We start from the raw sequence: 21,192 nt of genomic DNA, 5'->3' as shown, positions 1-21,192 counted from the left end.
AAAGAGCCATTTAGTTTACAATATATTATTGCAGTTTCAAACAAAAAAAGATTGGGTGTTAAGTATAGTACAAAATTATATAATTAATAATTTTCACGATTCTAATGAAAATAATGCTAAATATTTCAGTATTTGTGAGTAAGACAATTTTTCCTAATCTAGTCCAGATAAATCGGCTGGTGCCTTCTATTATTTTAAAATGAGAACAATTTTAAATAATTAAGGAAAATCTGGATTATTTACGCAAAACCAGTTTTTTTTTTTTTTGAAAAAATGTGTAATATTTAAGGGTTTGCAGTGAGTGTAACCGCAGATAGGTACTTGACATTTTCAACAAATAATCGTTTTACCATTTTCTATGCATGATGACATTTTAAAATTATATAAACGCTTAATGTTTAACTTCAATATATAGATCTCCTTGTAGTAACTTAGAAGAGTTCCTATCTTCTATTAGCCAATATCTTTCTGATATGACACCTATCAGTAATCATATAATATGTATTATGTGGTGATATTAATATTGACCTCCTTAAGTAATAAATTTGAAATCATACACTATTTAAATATTTTAGCAATGAACGGGTTTTATTCAGCATGTAATCTTCATACTAAAATACACAAATTTTCAAAATCATGTATTGACCACTTATTTATAAAAAATATGCATTACTATAATGTTAATAATTCTTAAATCATATGTCCTTACAAGTAGTGTAACGGATCACTTTACTTTTATTTTAAATATTAATGAGGATGGTGCTAATAAACTAAATGTTAATTCTGAATATGTTTACAACACTAAAAGTCAAACCAAAAGTATTATTGTTGATTATAAGCATCTTAATGTTATAATTAAAATAGATGATTTGCAATCTCATTTTTTAGATAAAGATGTTAATCAATCTGTTGAAATCTTCAATGAGATAATTGAAAACTTAATTAAATTATCATCTAATGAAATCCATAGAACTATAAAAGTAAAAAATGCAAATTGAAACCGTGGATTTCGGCAGGGCTTATTACTTCAATAAGAACAAGAGAGAAAATTTATGTTAAAACTATCAAACAACCATTTAATATTAATCTTAAAAATTCTTATTTACTATACAAAAATATTTTAAATAAACTAATCAAAGAATCTAAAAATTTGTATTAATAGGTAGGGTAGTCAAATTATTAAAGCAGGTGAAAATTCAAAGGAATTATGGAATTGTTTTAAAGAGACATCTAGCACTAATACTTATAAAGAAACAGGTCCAAACCAAATTTTTGATGAACATGGGAGTATAGTTTCTGACAAAAAAGAAATAGCCAATATTTTAATCAATTTTTTGTCAATGTAGGAATTAGTATTTCTGATGATATCATAAAAAACATAAATATAAAATGTGTGACTGGAAAGAACTCATTAAAAACTGTTATATTAAAAATTCTATTTTTTTTAGACCAATTGATGCAGTTGAATTGACAAATTATATCAATAAAATTTAAGATTATTCTTCATTTTACGAAGGACTGCGAAGGATCCTTGGGGACTGCGGGCGGAGTGTCCCACCGGGATACTGGGAAAAATCCGTGGCCCAGAAGCTACTAAATAGCCCATTGAAAAAATCATAAAAATAATGTGGATTAATGTGAGAAGTATATTTACCTATAAACAAAAATGAAATCATATTAACAATTTAATTAATAATCATTTTTATATTATTTTAGATATTTTGAATTCCATGGCTATTCGATATAAATTTGCTGTAGCCCGTACATAGTTTTTATGCAATATACCCACGTAAGTACTCTACACTCTATTTATTTTTATAACTTTCACCGAAGATCTACGACAACACAATCATACCTTATCGCTAGAGTACCTATTAAACAGAATTCAGCATAATGGACTAGTTACATCTAAAGCTAAATGAGTTTGTTATTTGTAATTTAGTGTGTTTATTTAAATTTTATTAGAGCATAATATTAAATATTATTAACATATTATATTATGTATATTAATATATTATTATATTTTTGCTGATGACACTGCTATTTTATTTAGCAGTTACTGTCATAGTGATATTGAAAGTGTCGTTAGCACTGGTCTTGATAAAGTTAAAACCTGGTTTGATAATAATTCGCTGCAAAATAATTATAATAAATCTCAATTTTTACAATTTATATCAAAAATAATCATACACTTTCAAAACTCCCACTCCCGCACAGCCAATGTCTATATTATAATTATACACCTATTACTAAAATGATAAATATTTTTACCAAAACAAATCACAGCATTCAGGGTATCTTCTTATATACATATATATTATAATTGTAACCGTTGGTTTGAATTTGCAAATGCATAAAAAAAAAACACTACTATCGAGTATCTATCAACTATATTCTAGATACATTTAAATGTTATTAGTAATGTATAGTAATTAGTAATTTCTTGTTTGTAATACTATTATTATATTCTGTGGGTTAATCCATAATCAATATCTACTATGGAAAACACATAAATAATGAATCGTTATTTAGATTTTATAAAATAATTTCTTCAAAAAACGTTTATTGTATTAGTAGATTAGATAATTAATGAAGGATAAAATACTTCAATTAAAATAAAAATTTTTGGAGGGTAGCCCCTCCAAATTGTGCCTATGGTTAGCGTTGAAAAAATAAGCTTTAAACACTGTCCTAGTCTCTACTCTCTAGGAATCTACAGATATAGGTAACTTTAATTTAATTTATTTAACGGTTCAGTAGTTTTTGTGTCTATAAACTCTTCGGTAATACCAACATATCAACATCCATTTTTGGCTGTACAAGTGTGTATACTTCACCTATGGTTGTTGTCTCCGCCGCAGAATAATGACTGTTTCATTAATATAGGTAATGATATGTAGTCAAGCAGGGTTACATACATGAACACAATGGTTTGACATTGCTTCGTTTATATTATGATATCTGTATTTAATTATTAATATAGGGTTGATCACAAAAAAAAAAAAAATGTTTTTAAGGTTATATACAATATTTTGTATTTAATTTGATTAGAAAAATACAAAAACGTTAAAGTGACTTAGTAAACTATTATACTTTTAAAGAAAACAAAATACACCATACCTACAAAATATAGGTACATATTATACATACTTAACTAATGAATAATTAATATATAATTTAAAAAAATGTATTAATGATACAATATTACTTATTTTGTAATAATGTAATAAATATTAAATACCTATGATGAATATAAAATAAAATAAGAAAATATAATATATACTGTAATACAAAACAGGTACCTAAAAGATATGATTTAAAATTACATGTCTAAATGTTAATGAGATTTAATTATTCTACCACTTCTACTGATACTGTTTTCTGTTGAAACTGAATGAATACAAACAGAACATATGCATATCTTAACATTGCTACCTTCTGACACACTGTTTTGTTCAATAAATTGACAATTTCAACACAATCATACAAATCATCTTTTAAAATCTCAGCTTCAACATTTTCCCTAATTATACATCTATCTATTATTTGATTTACATGCTTCTTCCGACTTCCAAACAACTGGCTTTCATAATTTTAAATTATTTAAAAAGCACTTTTTTAATTTTGAAACTAATTTATCGAGGAACAGTATTAATAAATCATATAAAAATTCTTCAGAATCCTGTTCTATAGTTATATAAATATTTAAAGACATGATAGAAGCTTCCGGATTCACAGTTTGCAGATTATCTAACACTGTCCATTTGTTCAAATACCAATTCCGCATGACCAATTTCAGTCATTGGCATAAATCCATTCTCAATGAAAAGAGTAGGATTCGTTTTTCATTTTCGCCGAGACTCCAATGTTTATGAAGATACTTAACAAACATAGAAATCCCAATGAAGACGTAAATGAAAAACGATTCCAACACTTTAGTCACCATATCACATCAATCAAAGTTAACAATACCGGACTATCGAAGTATCAAATGGAATGCAAAACCGTGAAAAGCTCAATGCGAACCATTTAAACTTGCACAATGAAAACGAGTTGAATGGGTCAACATCAACTAAATCTACAAAATGTCATGGACATAAATATCAAACAAACAATGCATACATGTTGGTATAGTGAGTGCTTCCGTAATAACGAAACTAAAATCAGAAATATACAACTGCAAAATGTCACAATGACTGATAGTAAACTATCATCACCATGAGTAAGTAGAAAATAAAATATCAAAAAATATTAAAAATGGAAAATCAGCAAAACTATTATCAAAGTTGTTTACAGAAATTAAACTCATCAAGTAAAATATACGAAGGAGATATTATTTCGTTGAGCTGGTTTCAATCATTGATTGATATGCATGTGCCTTATTAAATATGAGCAACTTAACTTATGAACATAATAAATCACCTTCCAAAATTTTAACATGGAGCTCAATAAATAATTAAGATAAATAGAACGAAGTACTAACCTATTGGTTAGAAATAGATTCGCTTGAAGGCAAAGAAACAAAAGTTTAAAAAATGACCAAACACTGAAAAATACCACTATTGCCTATGCACCGAGTAATATATTAATTGCTGCGAATAGTAAATCATTAATCAGCATTAAAAAAAAACGATATAATATTCTCAAAGAAAGTAAAAATGAAATCACAACTAATTATTAGGATAAGATATTGGAACCTGAAAGGAAACTTAAATCATCAGGACGCCAATAAACATTTTGAAGACTATGTTGCACTCTTAGAACATTAACGCCCCAAGAACAAATTCAAACCTGTTAAAGACAATAATAATTTTACCATCATTAATAATACTTAACGTCATTCGTGGAAAGTCAATGAATACACATCCTGCCAACACATGAACTTGAGTATACAGACAGATATAATGATAAGAGAAATCTTTAAATAAATACTAGGTACTAAACAGTTCAATGATACTAGACCTAATTATCCACAAGAATATTGTCCATATTTTCAGATGAACAAGAACTTTTATAAATCTTGGCAGAACATTTTTTAGTAACCCATCAATAGCACCTAAGCCTCCATTGATTAATAACAAATTACTGCACCCTCGGTTATAAGATAAAATGAAAATAATATTAACCCAAAAATAAATTTTAAAAATATCACAAGCCATTGTATAAAACATTTTTTCTTAATTTATAATGATAATAACTAATAATAATAGTTACTGTCAATAATGTTATCTTACTTGTTAGCTTTATTACTTACTCAATCTCCTTCTTTTCTTCTACAGCTTTTGAGATTAAGCTGACAAATAATTCTGCACTGTATTTTTTCCCTGAATGGAAATTTTTTTTATTTATTAATCAAATGAGGCTTGTGTTCTTTTGATGGATTATTGCATTTTTTAACATTCAAAAATGTTTTCATAGTACAAAATTGTATACAATATTCTTGTGAATAATTAGATATGCCATCACATGTATATACTCAAGTTCACGCGTGAGCAGGATGTGCATCCATTGACTTTCCCCGAAACATGTTTGGTATCATTAATAAAGTTAAAATTATTAATGTCTGCAACAAATTTGAATTAGATCTTGGGGCATTAATATTCTAAGAGTGCAACATAGTCTTCAGAGTGTTCATTGGCGTCCTGATCATTTTAGTTTCCTTTCAGGTTCCAATATCTTATCCTAATAATTAGTTGTGATTTCATTTTTACTTTCTTTGAGAATATTATATCGTTTTTTTTAATGCTGATTAATGATTTACAATTCGCAGCAATTAATATATTACTCGGTGCATAGGCAATAGTGGTATTTTTCAGTGTTTGGTCATTTTTTAAACTTTTGTTTCTTTGCCTTCAAGCAAATCTATTTCTAACCAATAAGTTAGTACTTCGTTCTATTTATCTTAATTATTTATTGAGCTCCATGTTAAAATTTTGGAAGGTGTTTCATTGTTTTCATAAGATAAGTTGCTCATATTTAATAAGGCACATACATATCAATCAATGATCAAAGCCAGTCCAACGAAATAATATCTCCTTCGTATTTTTTACTTGACGAAATTAATTTCTGTGATCAACTTTGATAATAGTTTTTTTGATTATCTATTTTAAAAATGTTTTGATATTTTATTTTCTGCCTACTCATGGTGATGATACTTTACTATCAGTCATCGTGACAATGTGCAGTTGGATACTTTTGTTATCAGTTTCGTAATTACGGAAGCACGCACTATACCGACATGTATGCATCGTTTGTTTGGTATTTATGTTCATGAAATTTTGTACGCATAGTTGATGGTAACCCATTCAAAACATTTCCATTGTGCAAATTTAAATCGTTCGCAAAGAGATTTTCCACGTTTGTGCGTTCCATTTGATACTTCTATAGTCCGGTATTGTTATTTTTGATGTGTATGATATAGTAACTAATATGTCAGCTGAAACAATAATTTAAGAATGAATATAATATAAAATATATATTTCGTCAATTATCATTTATTAATAAATATTAAGAGGACGCTACCCATACATACACACATACATACGTACATACAAATTGTGTTGAAAAGGGTTGGTTTCAAGGAGTCAACTTATGAAAATCGGCGGAATACAATACTTTTTTCGCAAAATTAACTATTTTTTTAATACATTTTAGTGATTTAAAAGTTTTAATTAATATAAAACTCTAAACTTGAAGGAGATTTAAAATTTTAAGAAATCGCATTTTGATCGCATGCCGCAAAGTAGCAAAGTATAAAGCAGAGTTTCCGTGACTTCAGACAAGTAATCATAATATAGTAATAAGATTGGAGTATTGGTATCTGAAATATGCAATTAATGCTAGGAAGGTACTATTATGAAAAATCCTCGTTTAAAAAACAAAAATTAAAAATTCAAGTTTTTAATAAACACTTAAAAATTAATTAAAATCGTTTTAACATAAAATTGAATTGATTAATAAATTTTAGGTATACTAGAACTTTTTGAGGTATCTGACTCACCGGATACTATATAATTAAAATACAGCAGTAACTATTGATACAATTTTCAATATATTATTATCTTGGCTCGTTGTGAGCTGTTGACGGACAATTTTAACTATCTATTTTTTAATTTTTTTTTTCTTAAAATAATGTTTACCCGAATAAGCTTGACAATTTAATACAAAGCACTTCAGTACTTCATCACACATTGTTTAATTGCCAGTTTAAAAAGTGTTAAGTATTACAAATATATAGGCAAGATTTTTTTTTTATATGGATTTAAAGTTCAAATTGCGACAACATTTATCAAATGTAAAATGTACCAATTGTTTTGTGGTTATAAATTTATAAAATGTTAAATAAAAATTAAATTAAGCAGTTCATTCTGTAACCAAAATATATAAAAATATAGAATAATAAATAATGATTTTAATTATTTTATTGTAATTTTAAAATATTATTAGTGGGTACTTGAAATTTTTAGAAAAGGTATATTAATATACTTTATATAGAGAATGAAATTTTCGAATGCAATTTTTGACAAAAGTTAATTTTACCATTTGTAGTTATAAATAATAATGCATAATAGCACAACAAATTACTTTCATCTAATAGTTTTTTAAAGTTAAAACTATGTAATTAAAATAATTTCAGTTTTTTTAAAACTTAAAAATGTTGAAAAATGTTTGCATAATAATGTACTCTTTCATAAGATTATATTAATACCGTAATAACCTAGGCAGTGTCGTAGCTAGGAGTGCTAAGGGGGCTATAGAGGGGGATAAGTGATTATTTTGTTACTGTTAGTGGTACCCTAGTCCTAATATTCAAGAATGCTTTTAGTTATAAGATTAATAGTGTTTACATCTAATTATTCTGAATCGTTTTCTCATTACCACTAAGACACATACTAAATAAGTCAATACACAAAAAAGTTATGGATGAACTAGCATCGGTATACCTAATTATATTGGATAGTTATTTTATTTTGACGGTGTTGTGACACACTTTTAGAAGATTTGCTCGAGTTAAATCAGACTTACGTTGATTGGACTTGTATTTTCAATGACCGGATCAAGAAGTATTTTGAAGTACCCAACTGAACACTGAACAGGTTTCGGCCGGTGGCCACAGATTCCGAGATGCTCCACCATATTTTGTGTTTGACATATTCTCCTGATTTCCGGACATGAGCGTGGACGCCGGACACAACAGAAACGCAAAGACATCATTATTGAACACTATAATAGAACAAAAAGCTTCGGTCAAGTTGATGGACGTAAAATCACGATATAAGACAAAAAAATTAGAAACGTTTTTAAGCGAGTTGAGGTGGGCGGGGATGAAAACACTTGCTGCTTGCATACAAACACATGGGTGAAAAAAAATGGGCGATGTCATACCTGCAGACGGCCATCTGGTACTCGGGAACTAGCAAAATGTATACAATAGTCAATATTATATTGTCAATTAAAACGGACTTACGTTGATGTCGGTCCAGTCGGTCGAGTCTTGAGGCTACTGGTTTTGGCACACTCCACATTTTGTATTTTATATCACTGGACTTATGTGTGGATGCCTGCAAACATAACAGATGTACATAGTATGCATAGACAGGCAGTGGAGGACGCGCAGGTGTTTGGACGCGTCACTTAGTCTTGGAGGTGGTTTGGGGGGTAAAACACGTCGTACCTACCAAAACAGTGGTGCCAAATACTAGCCGACGTGTAAACGGCCGACGGGGTGTCAAAAATGGCCTACGCCATACTCGCAGACGGGAGCCCAAGTGGTACCCGGGAGAGAGCAAAATATTTACAATATTATACTGTCAATTAAATGGTCTCACGTTGATGAGTCAGGTGTGATTGTCGGCCGAGCCAATAGGTAATTTAAGATAGATAAAAAGTCCGACGGTGGTTACTGGTTTTAGGACGCTTCACAATTTTTTATGTCATTGGACTTATGAGTGGATGCCTGAAAACAAAACGGAAACACATAGTATATTAGATTGTAGGTGGTAGACGCACAGGTAGTTGGACTCGTTACTTATGCTTGGATGGGGGTGGGGGTGAAACACGTCGTTCCTACCAAAGCAGTGGTGCCAAAAACTAGTCGACGTGTTAACGGCCAAAGGGGTCCTGCGCAAGCGGTGCTTGGTGGTCTCGGGAATAGGTACCGTCAAGTAAAACTGACTTACGTCGATGTGACCCGTGATATACACATCGTGAAATATTATGAATTAGAACAGCTTGCTGACGGTAACAACGGGAATGGGGGTTTTCCAACACTTGTGTTTGATGTTACTGGCCTTGTCCGTGTATGCTAGACACAACATAAACGCAACGTCTTTGGCAGACACTAGATCCGAACATAAAGCGTTGGTCACATTAAAAAAACGGTAAAAACATGGTAATCAAAGTATCGTCCACCGTATTTCCGTAGGAAAAAAGAAGGCAACTGTTCGGACATTAGTAAACGTGTGTAAACGGCAGCGGCAGAGGCAGGTGATTCAAAGGAAACAATGAAAAATTCGCCATGCGCACACATAAGGAGGCTTACAATAGGCCGACGTCCTACCGCCAACCGGGTGGCTGGTACCCGTGAACGTTTAAAATTGTTACAATATTATACGGTTAAATAAAACGGACTTACCTAGTTACATCGATAGGACAGGTGTTTTTGATGGAATAGCAGTGAGGTATTTTGAAATATAAAACAACTTCCGACTGTGGTAACGGGAATACGGGATCCAGGATGCTCCACCGTATTTTCCATCGCCGGACCTGTGGTCGGACTCTAGACAAAACAAAAACGCGATGACAGATATACTTTTTACTGGGACATTACTGCCGAACACATAGCGCGTTGGTCACATACGTCTGCAGGCGCAACAGAAACACAAAGTGTGTCGGCATTCGGCGTCGGAATCGACAGGTGGTTTGACGCGTTACTTTGCCATTGGTGTTGGGGGTGGGTGAAATACTACCCCCGATTTACAGTGGTGCCAAACTGCCAACATATATAACTATTAACTATCTAACTGGGGACTCTGTTCACAAACGATGTTCGGCAACCAGGGCAATTTATCAAACTTCGGGTAAACTCCCCATTCGATAATTAGTATAATGATAAACAACTCATTCTTATTATCAATGTACGCACCGAGTAGAGCTTAAAGTAATAAAACAATGGATACGGCATATTACATGAAAAATTAATATCATATTGAAGTAAAATTTAATGCCATACTATCCAACTTGCAACTCAGTTAATATTATATGGCGTTATTATCAGTGAAATCAATTGATAATAAAGATTCATAATCACTGTACATGATAGTTGACATTAATATCTACCTACTACCTATCTAATGCTAGAATATCCAAAATTACATTAATATATTATTAACTAATAAAGAAATAACTACAATAATTAGTAAATATAAAATGTAGGTAAATAAGACTTGGGTAGATAAAATTTATCGAAAGTATGTATAATTATTGTACCCACCTTTCTCGGTTCTTAAGTTTATTAGGTTATTAAAATAACTTATTAAAGTTCTCTTCATTATTTATTGGTTCTTGCACTTATGCTTCGTGAATAATATGAATTATACTGCGACGTTAGCACGCTGCGTGAACACTACTCAAACTCGATAGAGAATAATATTATATTTCGACATACTATTATTTTGTTAGGCTTGTTTATTTTATTATATTGGTTCACTATTATATAGCATTGTCTGTAGTTGTGTTTATCAAAAGGTGCGTTTGATACCCGTAATTGGAATTCCTAGTTTTCAATCTATTAATATACGTATTATTGTCTTATCTCAAATGGTAGTAAACGATACCCACAAAAAAATCAAGTTTTAAAAAAAAAAAAATGTTGTAATCCTTCTGACTTAAAACCTGGTTGACCGGTACCTTTCAAAAATTGCAGTGGCAGCCCAGGCACCCTAGGCTGCCACCATTGACACGCTTATGTTCTTAATACAATAGATCATAAATTTGATATTATTGTTTTAAGTGAAATCTGGCTTAATATGAATATTGATTTTACAATAAATGGTTATACCTTATTTAATTTCCTTTGCATTACCAACAAAGCCGATGGTCTAACTGTTTTAGTTAATAATGACTGTACCATTAACTAATTTTCTAAAAAATGTTATTTTAGGCTGTAACTCTTTGTTTATGGAAATAGGTAAGGGGAAAAACCCTTATTGTTTAACTTCAATATATAGATCTCCTTGTAGTAACTCAGAAGAGTTCTTATCTTCTATTAGCCAATATCTTTCTGATATGACACCTAGCAGCAATCATATAATATGTGGTTATATTATATTATATTAATATTGACCTACTAAGTGATAAATTTGAAACCATAACTCTTTAAATATTTTAGCAATGAATGGGTTTTACTCAGCGTGTAATATTCATACTAGAATATACAATTTTTCAAAATCATGTATTGACCACCTATTTATAAAAAATATTCATTACCATAATGTTAAATCATAAATCCTCTTATAAGTAGGATAACGGATCACTTTAGTTTTATTTTAAATATTAATGAGGATGGTGTTAATAAACTAAATGTTTATTCTGAATCTGTTTACAATACACACAATTCAATCCAAAAGTTTTTATATTTTATATTTCAGAGAATTCACAGTAATTTTCTAGAAGAATTTGAGAATTATATTAAATCTACTGTTAACGAACGTCGTGGTACAAAAAGAATATAATAATAATAATCTATATTTATTTATATAAATATAAATAAAATAAATATAATATTAACCTATAACCACCAATGTTATTAATATGCACGTTCATAAATATAAAAATATTAGAAATATTCTTTCTATTTTCTTAACATATCGTTTTCATTTTTTTGTGAGTTGTTTTTATCGAATTTTATAATTTATATTTTTATACTCACATTTGTTAGTTTTGCTATCACTTATATAAATTAATTTTATTAAAATCAATTTCCATCACAATTTGAGAAAAATTAATATAATATATAATCGCATCAAATATTTCAAAACAATGAATTATAATACCAGCTAATATAATATGTGAATTAAAAATGTTATATGATAACACAACAATACTCAATTCACAAATGTTTACAAATATAATAGTCCCTCAAACTCCCCTATGTCTATACATACACAGAGTACACACAACAAAAATCCACACTCTCTCTATCTCGCTGTGTGTGTGTGTGTCGTGATGCCATTTTTGTGGAAACACTGGAAACCAAATCACACATATTCATTATAATTTCATCAAATCGATTCAGTATTTTCAGAGTGCATCGCCAACACATATCCGTCGTACACGGAATTTTTATATATAAAGAAGAAGATTTTTATATTAGGTATTAAAGTAATTTATTTTACTATTACAGTACCTACCTATATAGAGTATTCGTTGAATTAATTTTTGACGAAAACAATTCCATTTTGTGTATAAAATATAACAATTTGAATTTAAAAGTTTCAAGTATACTTAAGTATAGGTACTATCAAATAATAAAAATACTAACAATATTTTTAAATTATGTACAAGAAAATAACTTTTCTAGGAAAAAAAATAATTTGATTTAAAAATGTTAAAAATAAAAAAACATTGAATTATTTTGGTTGTAATTAAATTGGTAATCTTGGTCATACTGTTACTCTCAGTCCGCGATTGTACCATAGATTATTTGACAACTAATAACGTGGTGAGAATGATTTTATAATAAATAAGTAAATATAATAATTTATCTTTTACCTAAGAATGGTGGGGGGGGGTTAAATGCACCCTTTTCCTCCCTCTGGATCTGATAAAGGTGCATACAAGTCGTTCATTGTTTTTATTTAACTATTTTGTTTTTAATATATAATTGTATTATATTTATACGCCTATGTATAGACTCTTTTAAATTGTGTATTTAAATAATTTACTTGTTACCAAAGTAATGGCCCATAACAGTTATTGATTGTTTTTATTACCTAAACTATTTAAGAAAAAAAAATCATATTATCTGCATATTTACAAGTTTAGGGATTTTTTAGAGCATAATATCTGCATATTTTAAGCTTTTAAGAACCTGCGCTTTATAGTGCTAACAAATGAATATTTTTAATCCAACAATATTAGTATTTTGTATGTAATTTAGATAAATTATTTAAATGAGCAGCCGACGATTGAATTAAGTTGAAATGTTAAATTGAACATCATCAATGAATAACCACATACACTAGTGAAGAAGGATTTCTTTATAATGAAATCAATCAACACAGACTTGCTCCATTTTCTGAGCTCAATAATTGCAAACATTTCAGAACCATTACTACTTCCCATTGTATTAACGAGTTCCTAGTAATAACTAATAAATACCATTAGGTATATTATAAATTAACTAGTACCTTAATATCAACTATTGTTGATATAAATAAGATATTTATCAGATAAACAAATTTGGTTCATAAGAAATGTATATAATATCTGGTTGATATATAAAGTTTTGTAGGAAAGTTAATAAAGATATTCGCTGTGGATTTTAACATAAAACAAATAATATCTCATTGATATTTATTCAATATGTTTCTGCTATATGGGAAGACGCCTTGTAAAATAGAATATGCAAAACAATTTGCACCCGGTGCAAATAAAGACTACAGGTGGCCGTGACACGTGACGGGCTCAAAATTAAAATAGAGTGGTGACGTAAGGAAACCTGTTCTACGCTACTCGCACGATTTAAAAATTAAATACTTTATACTAAATTTAATAATATATATTAAATCTTAACTTCTCGTAAGACGGTCGACGGAGATGTAGTAGACAACAAATGCGGGTGTACAGCTTTACTGGTGTAGCATCCTCTTGCAAAAAGTATAATATCGATGAGACCGGTCGTGATGAAGTGATTTTTCGTTCATTTTAATGAATCGTTACTTTCGTTGCTACCATAGTCCATAATCATAGAACATGAAATATAATTAGGTATGTTCTAATAATAGATAATAAAGACATAGATAGGACAGTACGTATTCATTTTGCGGTCCAAAGTAATTCACACGGCGCATGTGCACTAGATGCAGTGGCATTCGGAATCCTGGGAGGGGGGCCGAAGGGGGCCACCAGCTCCTCCAGAAGTCGTGATATGATCTGTTTTTGCTAATAGATAAATACATTTTATACATTTTGTTAATTGTTTGTATTCTGATTATATAGACTGTTGATACAAACAACAAACATTTAGATTATATTAGCATAGAGATGTTAAGTTTTTGTTTAGCAAAGCGGTTTACAAGACTAAAATGTTTTAGCCCCTCCTCCCATTTGGAATTGTCCTAAAGACGCCCCTGACTAGATGCTACAATAAACTGTGTATAACTTACTGTATATGATATATATATGATATATCTCGCTAATGCTAATTTCCAAGGACCGCACTTCCCAACCCCGCCGTCTATATATGCAACATCTACTAGTATAAAGACGTAGACAATGTGTGTTATGGCCAAATCAGGAAGTACACTTCCTTGGCTCTCCCACCTCAAGATTTTGGAACCAAACTAGGGGAGCCTTTTTTTGTGCTACGCTTGTGCTGCTTTGAGCCCGGCTTTGGACGTTTGTGCAGCAAACCCTAATTCTTAACGAATTTTTCAAGGTAGTAATGCTCTGGAAACGACAGGACCCCCACCCCAGAACTTTCTACTTTTGATTTCGCCATCCGTTTGTATTGCTTTGGATTTTGGTAAACTTTACCATTTTTTTTAAAAAATCTAATTAAGTTTAAAAAATATTAATTTAATAAAAAGTCTATTTTGGATAAAAAAAATGTAATATGAATAAAAAAATCATGTAGATAAAAAATGTAAATTGGATAAAAAATTGAATTTCATTAATAATAATAATTGAATAGAAAAAGTCGTGTCAGTAAAAAAAGCTGAAGTTTAATAAAATAAATTGCCATTTTTCGATTTTAATTTCAATTTAGCTTACCGATATTAGTTTTTTCTGATTACAATTTAAAATAATATATTGATTTTATAATATTATAATTTTTACATTGTTGCACTATATCCATTTAATATTTTTCTGATTTATAATAAGTTATATTTTAAACATAATTTATGTTATTAGTTTTTAATATATTAAATTATATAATATAATATATTGATGCATTATATTATCATTATACACAATATATTATTTGTCCTTGGTAGCCAAACCTTTATTCATAATATATTTATATTATTATAATTATATTCTGTGTGTTTCTTAATGTACCTACTTATGGTTGATTTATTTTTAATTGTGTATCTGTTTTACTCATAAACATATAAAACAGTTCACTAAAGAAAATTAAAAGTTTCTTTTGCTCAATATATTAATTTTGAATCATATTACATTATTGAATGTTGTTTATCGATTCGAAAAATATGTCAATATTATGCAAATTAATTGCAAAGAATTTCAAATTATGTTTTAGAATTTGCAAATCAATATTTATTTTTTTTGTATTTTACAAGTTAAAAAAAATCTAAATTTAAAAAAAAAATGTTTAGTTGAATCAAAAAATCCAAGTAGAATAAAAATCTAATATGAATAAAAAATTGGATTTTAGATTTTCTCAATTAATTAATTTTTTTATTGAAATTGGCTTTTTTCGTCCGTGATCAATGGATTGTTTCCGTTTATATAAATTCGTAACAAAGAGTGATACATGTTGCCATTATTTTATAAGATTACGGATACGTACAACTTACCGTAGGGAAACAGAAACCCGATCAGCTGATCGAGTGTCGCTTCTATGTCGCAATTAAGACTAGTTTATACTTTATAGGTCTATGCTAACCACAGGTAAAATAACAGATATATAAAGTATATAATTATTATGTAACGTTACTTTATATATCTGTGATGCTTACTACAGTCGCTTCTATATTATCCTGTGCCATAAGATCTTTGACGTTACGTGAGATCACGGCTTTAGATAGTATTTATTTTATATCTATATTCTTATTTCTATTTTCCATGTTCTTCACGAATTAAGATATACCTTAAGAGGACGTCGCACCCGCATAATATGTTGTCTGCGTCTTTACACGTGTACGACATAGACATTTTTACGCTCAGCAGATCACGTTTAGCCCCGTTAATTTTAAAATTAAGAGTGAATTGACCTCTTATAAAATTTAAAGTTAAGAATGTTATCTAGGGCGTCTCATCGGCTTTTTGTTATATTTCAGTTTTAAAGTGAATTATGAGTATTTTAAAATTGTAAATTATTTTACCTTTTTTATGCTCATAACTCAAATTAAAATTTAACAAAAAGCCGATGCGATGCCCTAGATAACATTCTTAACTATAAATTTTTACAGAGGTCAATTCACTCTAATTTTAAAATTAACAGTGCTAAACGTGATCTGCTGAGCGTAAAATTTGCCATGTCGTACACGTGAAGACGGAGACAACATGTGCGGGTGCGACGTGCTCTTAATTCGTGATGTTCATTTATCTTTACATGGTTTAAGAATTCTACCGTGGTTCTTTATAATCATGCTATCACCTAACGGGGTCTATGATTAAGAGGACGTGATACCCGCATAGTGGTCTCCGTCTACAAGTGCGTAACATAGCAAATTCTACGGTCGGTAGCCGAACACAATATGTAGCTCCGTTAATTTAAAAATTAAAGTAAATTGATCTCTTATAAAATCTAAAGGTAAGATTATTTTAGGCAGCCTCCTGAGCTTTTTGTTATATTTTAATTTTAACGCGAGTTATGAGGACTTCAAGATGTACAAACAATTTACTCTATGATTTTGACGATAACAATTATTGATAACAATTAAATTTGTATTTTCAATTTTGTATTAATTTATTTAATTTACCTTTTCACTTCGATCACTGTAGTAGCAAATAGTATTTGGTAGTAGATAGTTGTTTAGTCTATAACTGTCCTTATAAGACAAATATTGGGCAGTCTGTCTTGACAACGAAACCAGTCTGCAGGCGCACTTTTTATGAACCTAGCAGACTTAAAAACTTAAAAAACGTATTACTATTACCATAGAAAACGTAAAATGAACATAGATCAAAATGAAAATGTTGCACAGGTGACATATCTATTTATTTAAAATATATTATGCAGATTTTTTTTTTTTATAATATTTTATTGTGTCATTTATAATATTATCAGAAAGAAAATGATGATCATGAAAAAAAAAAGGAAAATGTACAACCTGTTCAAAAACAAATAGATGAATTTAAATCACACTATTCGCAAAATTTTCAAACAATCCATTGCCTAGGAAAAGGAGGTTTTGGGATTGTATTTAAGGCTAGAAATAAATTAGATGACTGCAACTATGCTATTAAAAGGATACCTTTTCCACCACGGTAAGATGATAGTATATTTTATTATAATTAGACGATTAGAGTAATGTTTTTATATTATTGGGTTTTTTTTTCACTAATGTTTATAATATAATTATAATAATTCATAATACTTTAAAGTTAATGACAACAATTTTTTTTTAGATATTTTGAAAAAATTACAAAATTTAAAGTTAGTTGTATATTGAAGTAAAATTAAATTATTTACCTAGTGTTTTGAAAGTCTAATTAAAGTGTAAAATATTATTTTGTCAAGTATTAAAGTTTTTTGACAATGGTGGTTTTACGGTAAATTAATATACATTTTATCATTTAACAATAGAAGTAACAAAAGTATTTGTTTTGCACTAAGTACCTATCTAATTTTAAATTATGTTTTTACTTAATAAATTAAAAATTATCAAAAAACAATTTAATGGTATACCTACATTTATTTACTATTAAGTTCCTCATTTTATTTTTAATATGTGCATATTTTCATTATTTTCATTATTTTTACTGCATAATAAATGGCATAATACTGTGATTTTTAATTCTTAAAAATATGTGCTCTACAGATTACTATAATAATTATAGCACTATACTCCAAACTAAAGAAAAGCGCACCGGTCAGTGACCTGTTTCCATCCCGCGTCGCGCATTTCCCACATAAGGGCATAGGTGGTGACTGGTGAAAAAAGAAATAACTGTGGAACCGGTGCGCTTTTATTTAGTACTCTGAGGTACTCAGTAGCTTTGATAAATTCAACTTTTTGGATAAAATAATAAATATGTAGGTACTTAATATAATGTATGTGCATAAATTTGTTTTATTATTTTATTTATTTATAATAGACAAGAATCTAGAGACCGTGTATTACGTGAAGTTAAAGCATTAGCAGAGTTAGAACATAAAAATATTGTAAAGTATTTCAATGCTTGGTTAGAAGAACCTCCTAGAAGTTGGCAAGAAGAACAGGATAAAAAGTGGATGCCAAAATCTGAGTAAATAAAATAAAAATTATAATTTATCAATTTAACAACCTAGTGTAAAGTAAAAGTAAGGTAAACCAAAAACCATTTATCTTACAATTATTTTGAATCACACTAATCAATTAGTAAATCTGAAATCAGTTGAATCTAATCTATAGTGCTTACTAATGCCAGTCACATTTCATATACTCAACACTTTATATTCAAATATAATTAATTTCATGCCATTTAAATATTGTCAATAGTACTCGTTGATACCCCTTATGACGTTTATATGCATACAGGTCCAGTAGTCCTTGCAAGGGTAGTCTAGAGTCTGCATTTAATTACTAACTAATATAACAAATAACTATTTTCATAATAACCACCTGCATATTCTTAATGTAGCATTGACAGTTGGAAACTAAAAACCCAACATTTCTTATAGCAAATAAGTGAATCATAGTGTAATATCATTGGCGCATAAGTAAATTCATGTTTCTTTGCTATTTTACCATTCAAAAAAAATTTTGAATTTTATAAAATATGAGTTTATGCATTAAATATATTAAATAGTTTGAAATTTATAAGATTAACATATCCATATATTTATCTACTTATATTACAATATTGTGTCTGTTTTTTAGTTGTATGGACACAAGTAGTAATATAACAACTAGTCCAACAGATACAACAAGAGACTCTCATAGTGAACGAAAAGCAACTAAACAATACTTATACATACAAATGGAGCTTTGTCAGAAATATAGTTTGAGAGAAAGACTGAAGACTGGTACTCTTCATAAAAATATGATGGATATTTTAAATATTTTTTTTCAAATTATAGAAGGTGTTGAATATATTCATTTGCAAGAATTCATACATAGGGATTTAAAGGTATAAACAATGATAGTTAGTTATTATAGTTAAAATTATTTTTAATTTATAAAATGTCTAGTATTATAGAATGTTAAGGTATAATTTAATATAAAATTGAGAATTGTAAACACTTTAAAATTTATTTTTTTGTTTTATTTATTTGCCTTACCAAATAATTTTAATCCATCTATCCATCCTATACTATTTAAGATTTTCCTATTTTTCTACTCATCTATATTTAAATGTTTCTTGTTAATCTATTAGACATTATTTTAGATATATTTTTATTAACTATATTTCTGAAATAATTATAATTTATCTTATTTTAGCCTTCAAATATATTTTTTATATCAGATGACCAAATTAAAATTGGCGATTTTGGTTCAGTTACTAAAATGTTAATATATGATACATGGAATGAATATGATGATAAACAAAAGTGCTTAAATGAACAACATACTAATCAAGTTGGCACACATTTGTATATGAGTCCAGAACAGGTAAATAATGTAAAAGAAATTTAGGAATACTTAATTATTTCTAAACAAATGTTACAGATACATGGAAAACCGTACAATTTAAAAGTGGATATATATTCCCTTGGAGTTATATTTTTTGAAATGCTCAATTCTTTTAATACTGAAATGGAAAGATGCAAAACGTTACAGCAAGTTAGAAATGGTACATTTCCTCCTCAATTTTTGGAATTGTATGAATTTAAAACTGAAGTAAGTATATACTTTATAAATTAAATAAAAATGATTCATACACTAAAAATATTTCATTATTTTTGTTTTTAGAAAGACATGGTATGCTTAATGTTATCGCAAGATCCAAAAAAACGCCCAACTGCATCTAACCTTAAAAGTATGCTCTTAGTGTACTTGGATCGGTTCAACCTTCTCATGCCAGACTCATGTCCTTTCTAAACTATATATTATATTCAGAGAATGGTCCAACAATCAAACTATCTGAATAATTCAGAAACCAGAATCAACAAAATAATGGAATTTCAACAAAACACATAATATTACCTCGACTCAATCTTTAAATACTTCTTTTTGCTTATGTTCAAATGAAGCTATGCAGAGCCGTAGCAATGTTCATTAGCGCTCCTGGCCATTTATCATTTAATAAGAATTATTTTATGTTTTATATATATTTAATATGTGTTAAAATATTTGTATTTGAATACCTACCCATTATGAGTATATTGTACATACCTTTTTTTATAATAAAATCTTTTATCTGGTTATTCAATATTTATGCAGTGCCAAAAACTACTTTAGTAGGTGATATTAATTATTTATTACATTACTATAGGTTTTATAATTTTCTATATTTTAAATTTAACAATATTGTAGCGTGCCATGACTACTAACTAATATTATATTATAATAAATGACTAGAAATATTGAGTTATTCATGAAGGATCACTGTAAGGGAGAATGTAAGGAATTATTAAAACTAATAGAAAAGACATGTGGCCCCCAACTGCATACTCAATTACCCTAAATAAATATATATAACATAATATGTACGTAATAACTTTAATTACACTATTAACAATAGATATATTTAATAATTATTATTATTGGTGACGGGCTTATTATATTAACATAATTGTTATTAAAATTATAATCAAAAGGGGAATTTAAAAAAAAAAACTCAAATTGTGTACTTATACTAACATAATTAATACTGTAATAATTTCAGATAAATAAATATTATTCATATTACCTATATACTTAATTTTTATTATTTATTAAACGCCAAAACAACAATTATGGTAATAAGGTGTGGGTGTGATTATATAGTTACATAATCACATAATTAAATACAGAAATAAATTAGATAACAATAATTCAGAGAATACGTATAATATGATTAGTAGTATTTTAGTAAAAGTAAAAGTAGAAATAGTGGCCCAAGAACTATTGGTTGTTTGCAGCTCTGTGCATGCAATGT

The 21,192-nt window shown here is 28.6% G+C and overlaps 1 protein-coding gene across 2 annotated transcripts; it reads left to right on the top strand.

The window, feature by feature from the left end:
- Positions 1 to 16,570: 16,570 nt before the first annotated feature.
- LOC132945509 (eukaryotic translation initiation factor 2-alpha kinase 3-like) lies at positions 16,571 to 20,967 on the top strand. 2 transcript variants are annotated; one of them, XM_061015282.1, is made up of 7 exons: positions 16,585 to 17,114; positions 17,198 to 17,397; positions 18,229 to 18,378; positions 18,993 to 19,242; positions 19,554 to 19,724; positions 19,782 to 19,952; positions 20,025 to 20,967. In XM_061015282.1, exons 1-7 carry the CDS (start codon positions 17,082 to 17,084, stop codon positions 20,151 to 20,153), a joined length of 1,104 nt encoding a protein of 367 aa, XP_060871265.1. In that variant the 5' UTR covers positions 16,585 to 17,081; the 3' UTR covers positions 20,154 to 20,967. The 2 variants fall into 2 exon arrangements, with proteins under 2 accessions (XP_060871266.1, XP_060871265.1); XM_061015283.1 differs by lacking the exon at positions 18,229 to 18,378 and having other exon boundaries at positions 16,571 to 17,114.
- The last annotated feature ends 225 nt before the right edge of the window (positions 20,968 to 21,192 follow it).

The sequence above is a fragment of the Metopolophium dirhodum genome, chromosome 5 (assembly GCF_019925205.1).
Source record: "Metopolophium dirhodum isolate CAU chromosome 5, ASM1992520v1, whole genome shotgun sequence".
Taxonomy (NCBI): Eukaryota; Metazoa; Arthropoda; class Insecta; order Hemiptera; family Aphididae; genus Metopolophium; species Metopolophium dirhodum.
This window is presented reverse-complemented; position numbering and strand designations above follow the sequence as displayed.

Coding starts and splice junctions, on each gene's coding strand:
- LOC132945509 (XM_061015282.1), top strand. CDS start 17,082: ATGAACATAGATCAAAATGAAAATGTTGCACAG. Junction 18,379..18,992: donor AAGTGGATGCCAAAATCTGA/GTAAATAAAATA, acceptor TCTGTTTTTTAG/TTGTATGGACACAAGTAGTA. Junction 19,725..19,781: donor TGTATATGAGTCCAGAACAG/GTAAATAATGTA, acceptor CAAATGTTACAG/ATACATGGAAAACCGTACAA.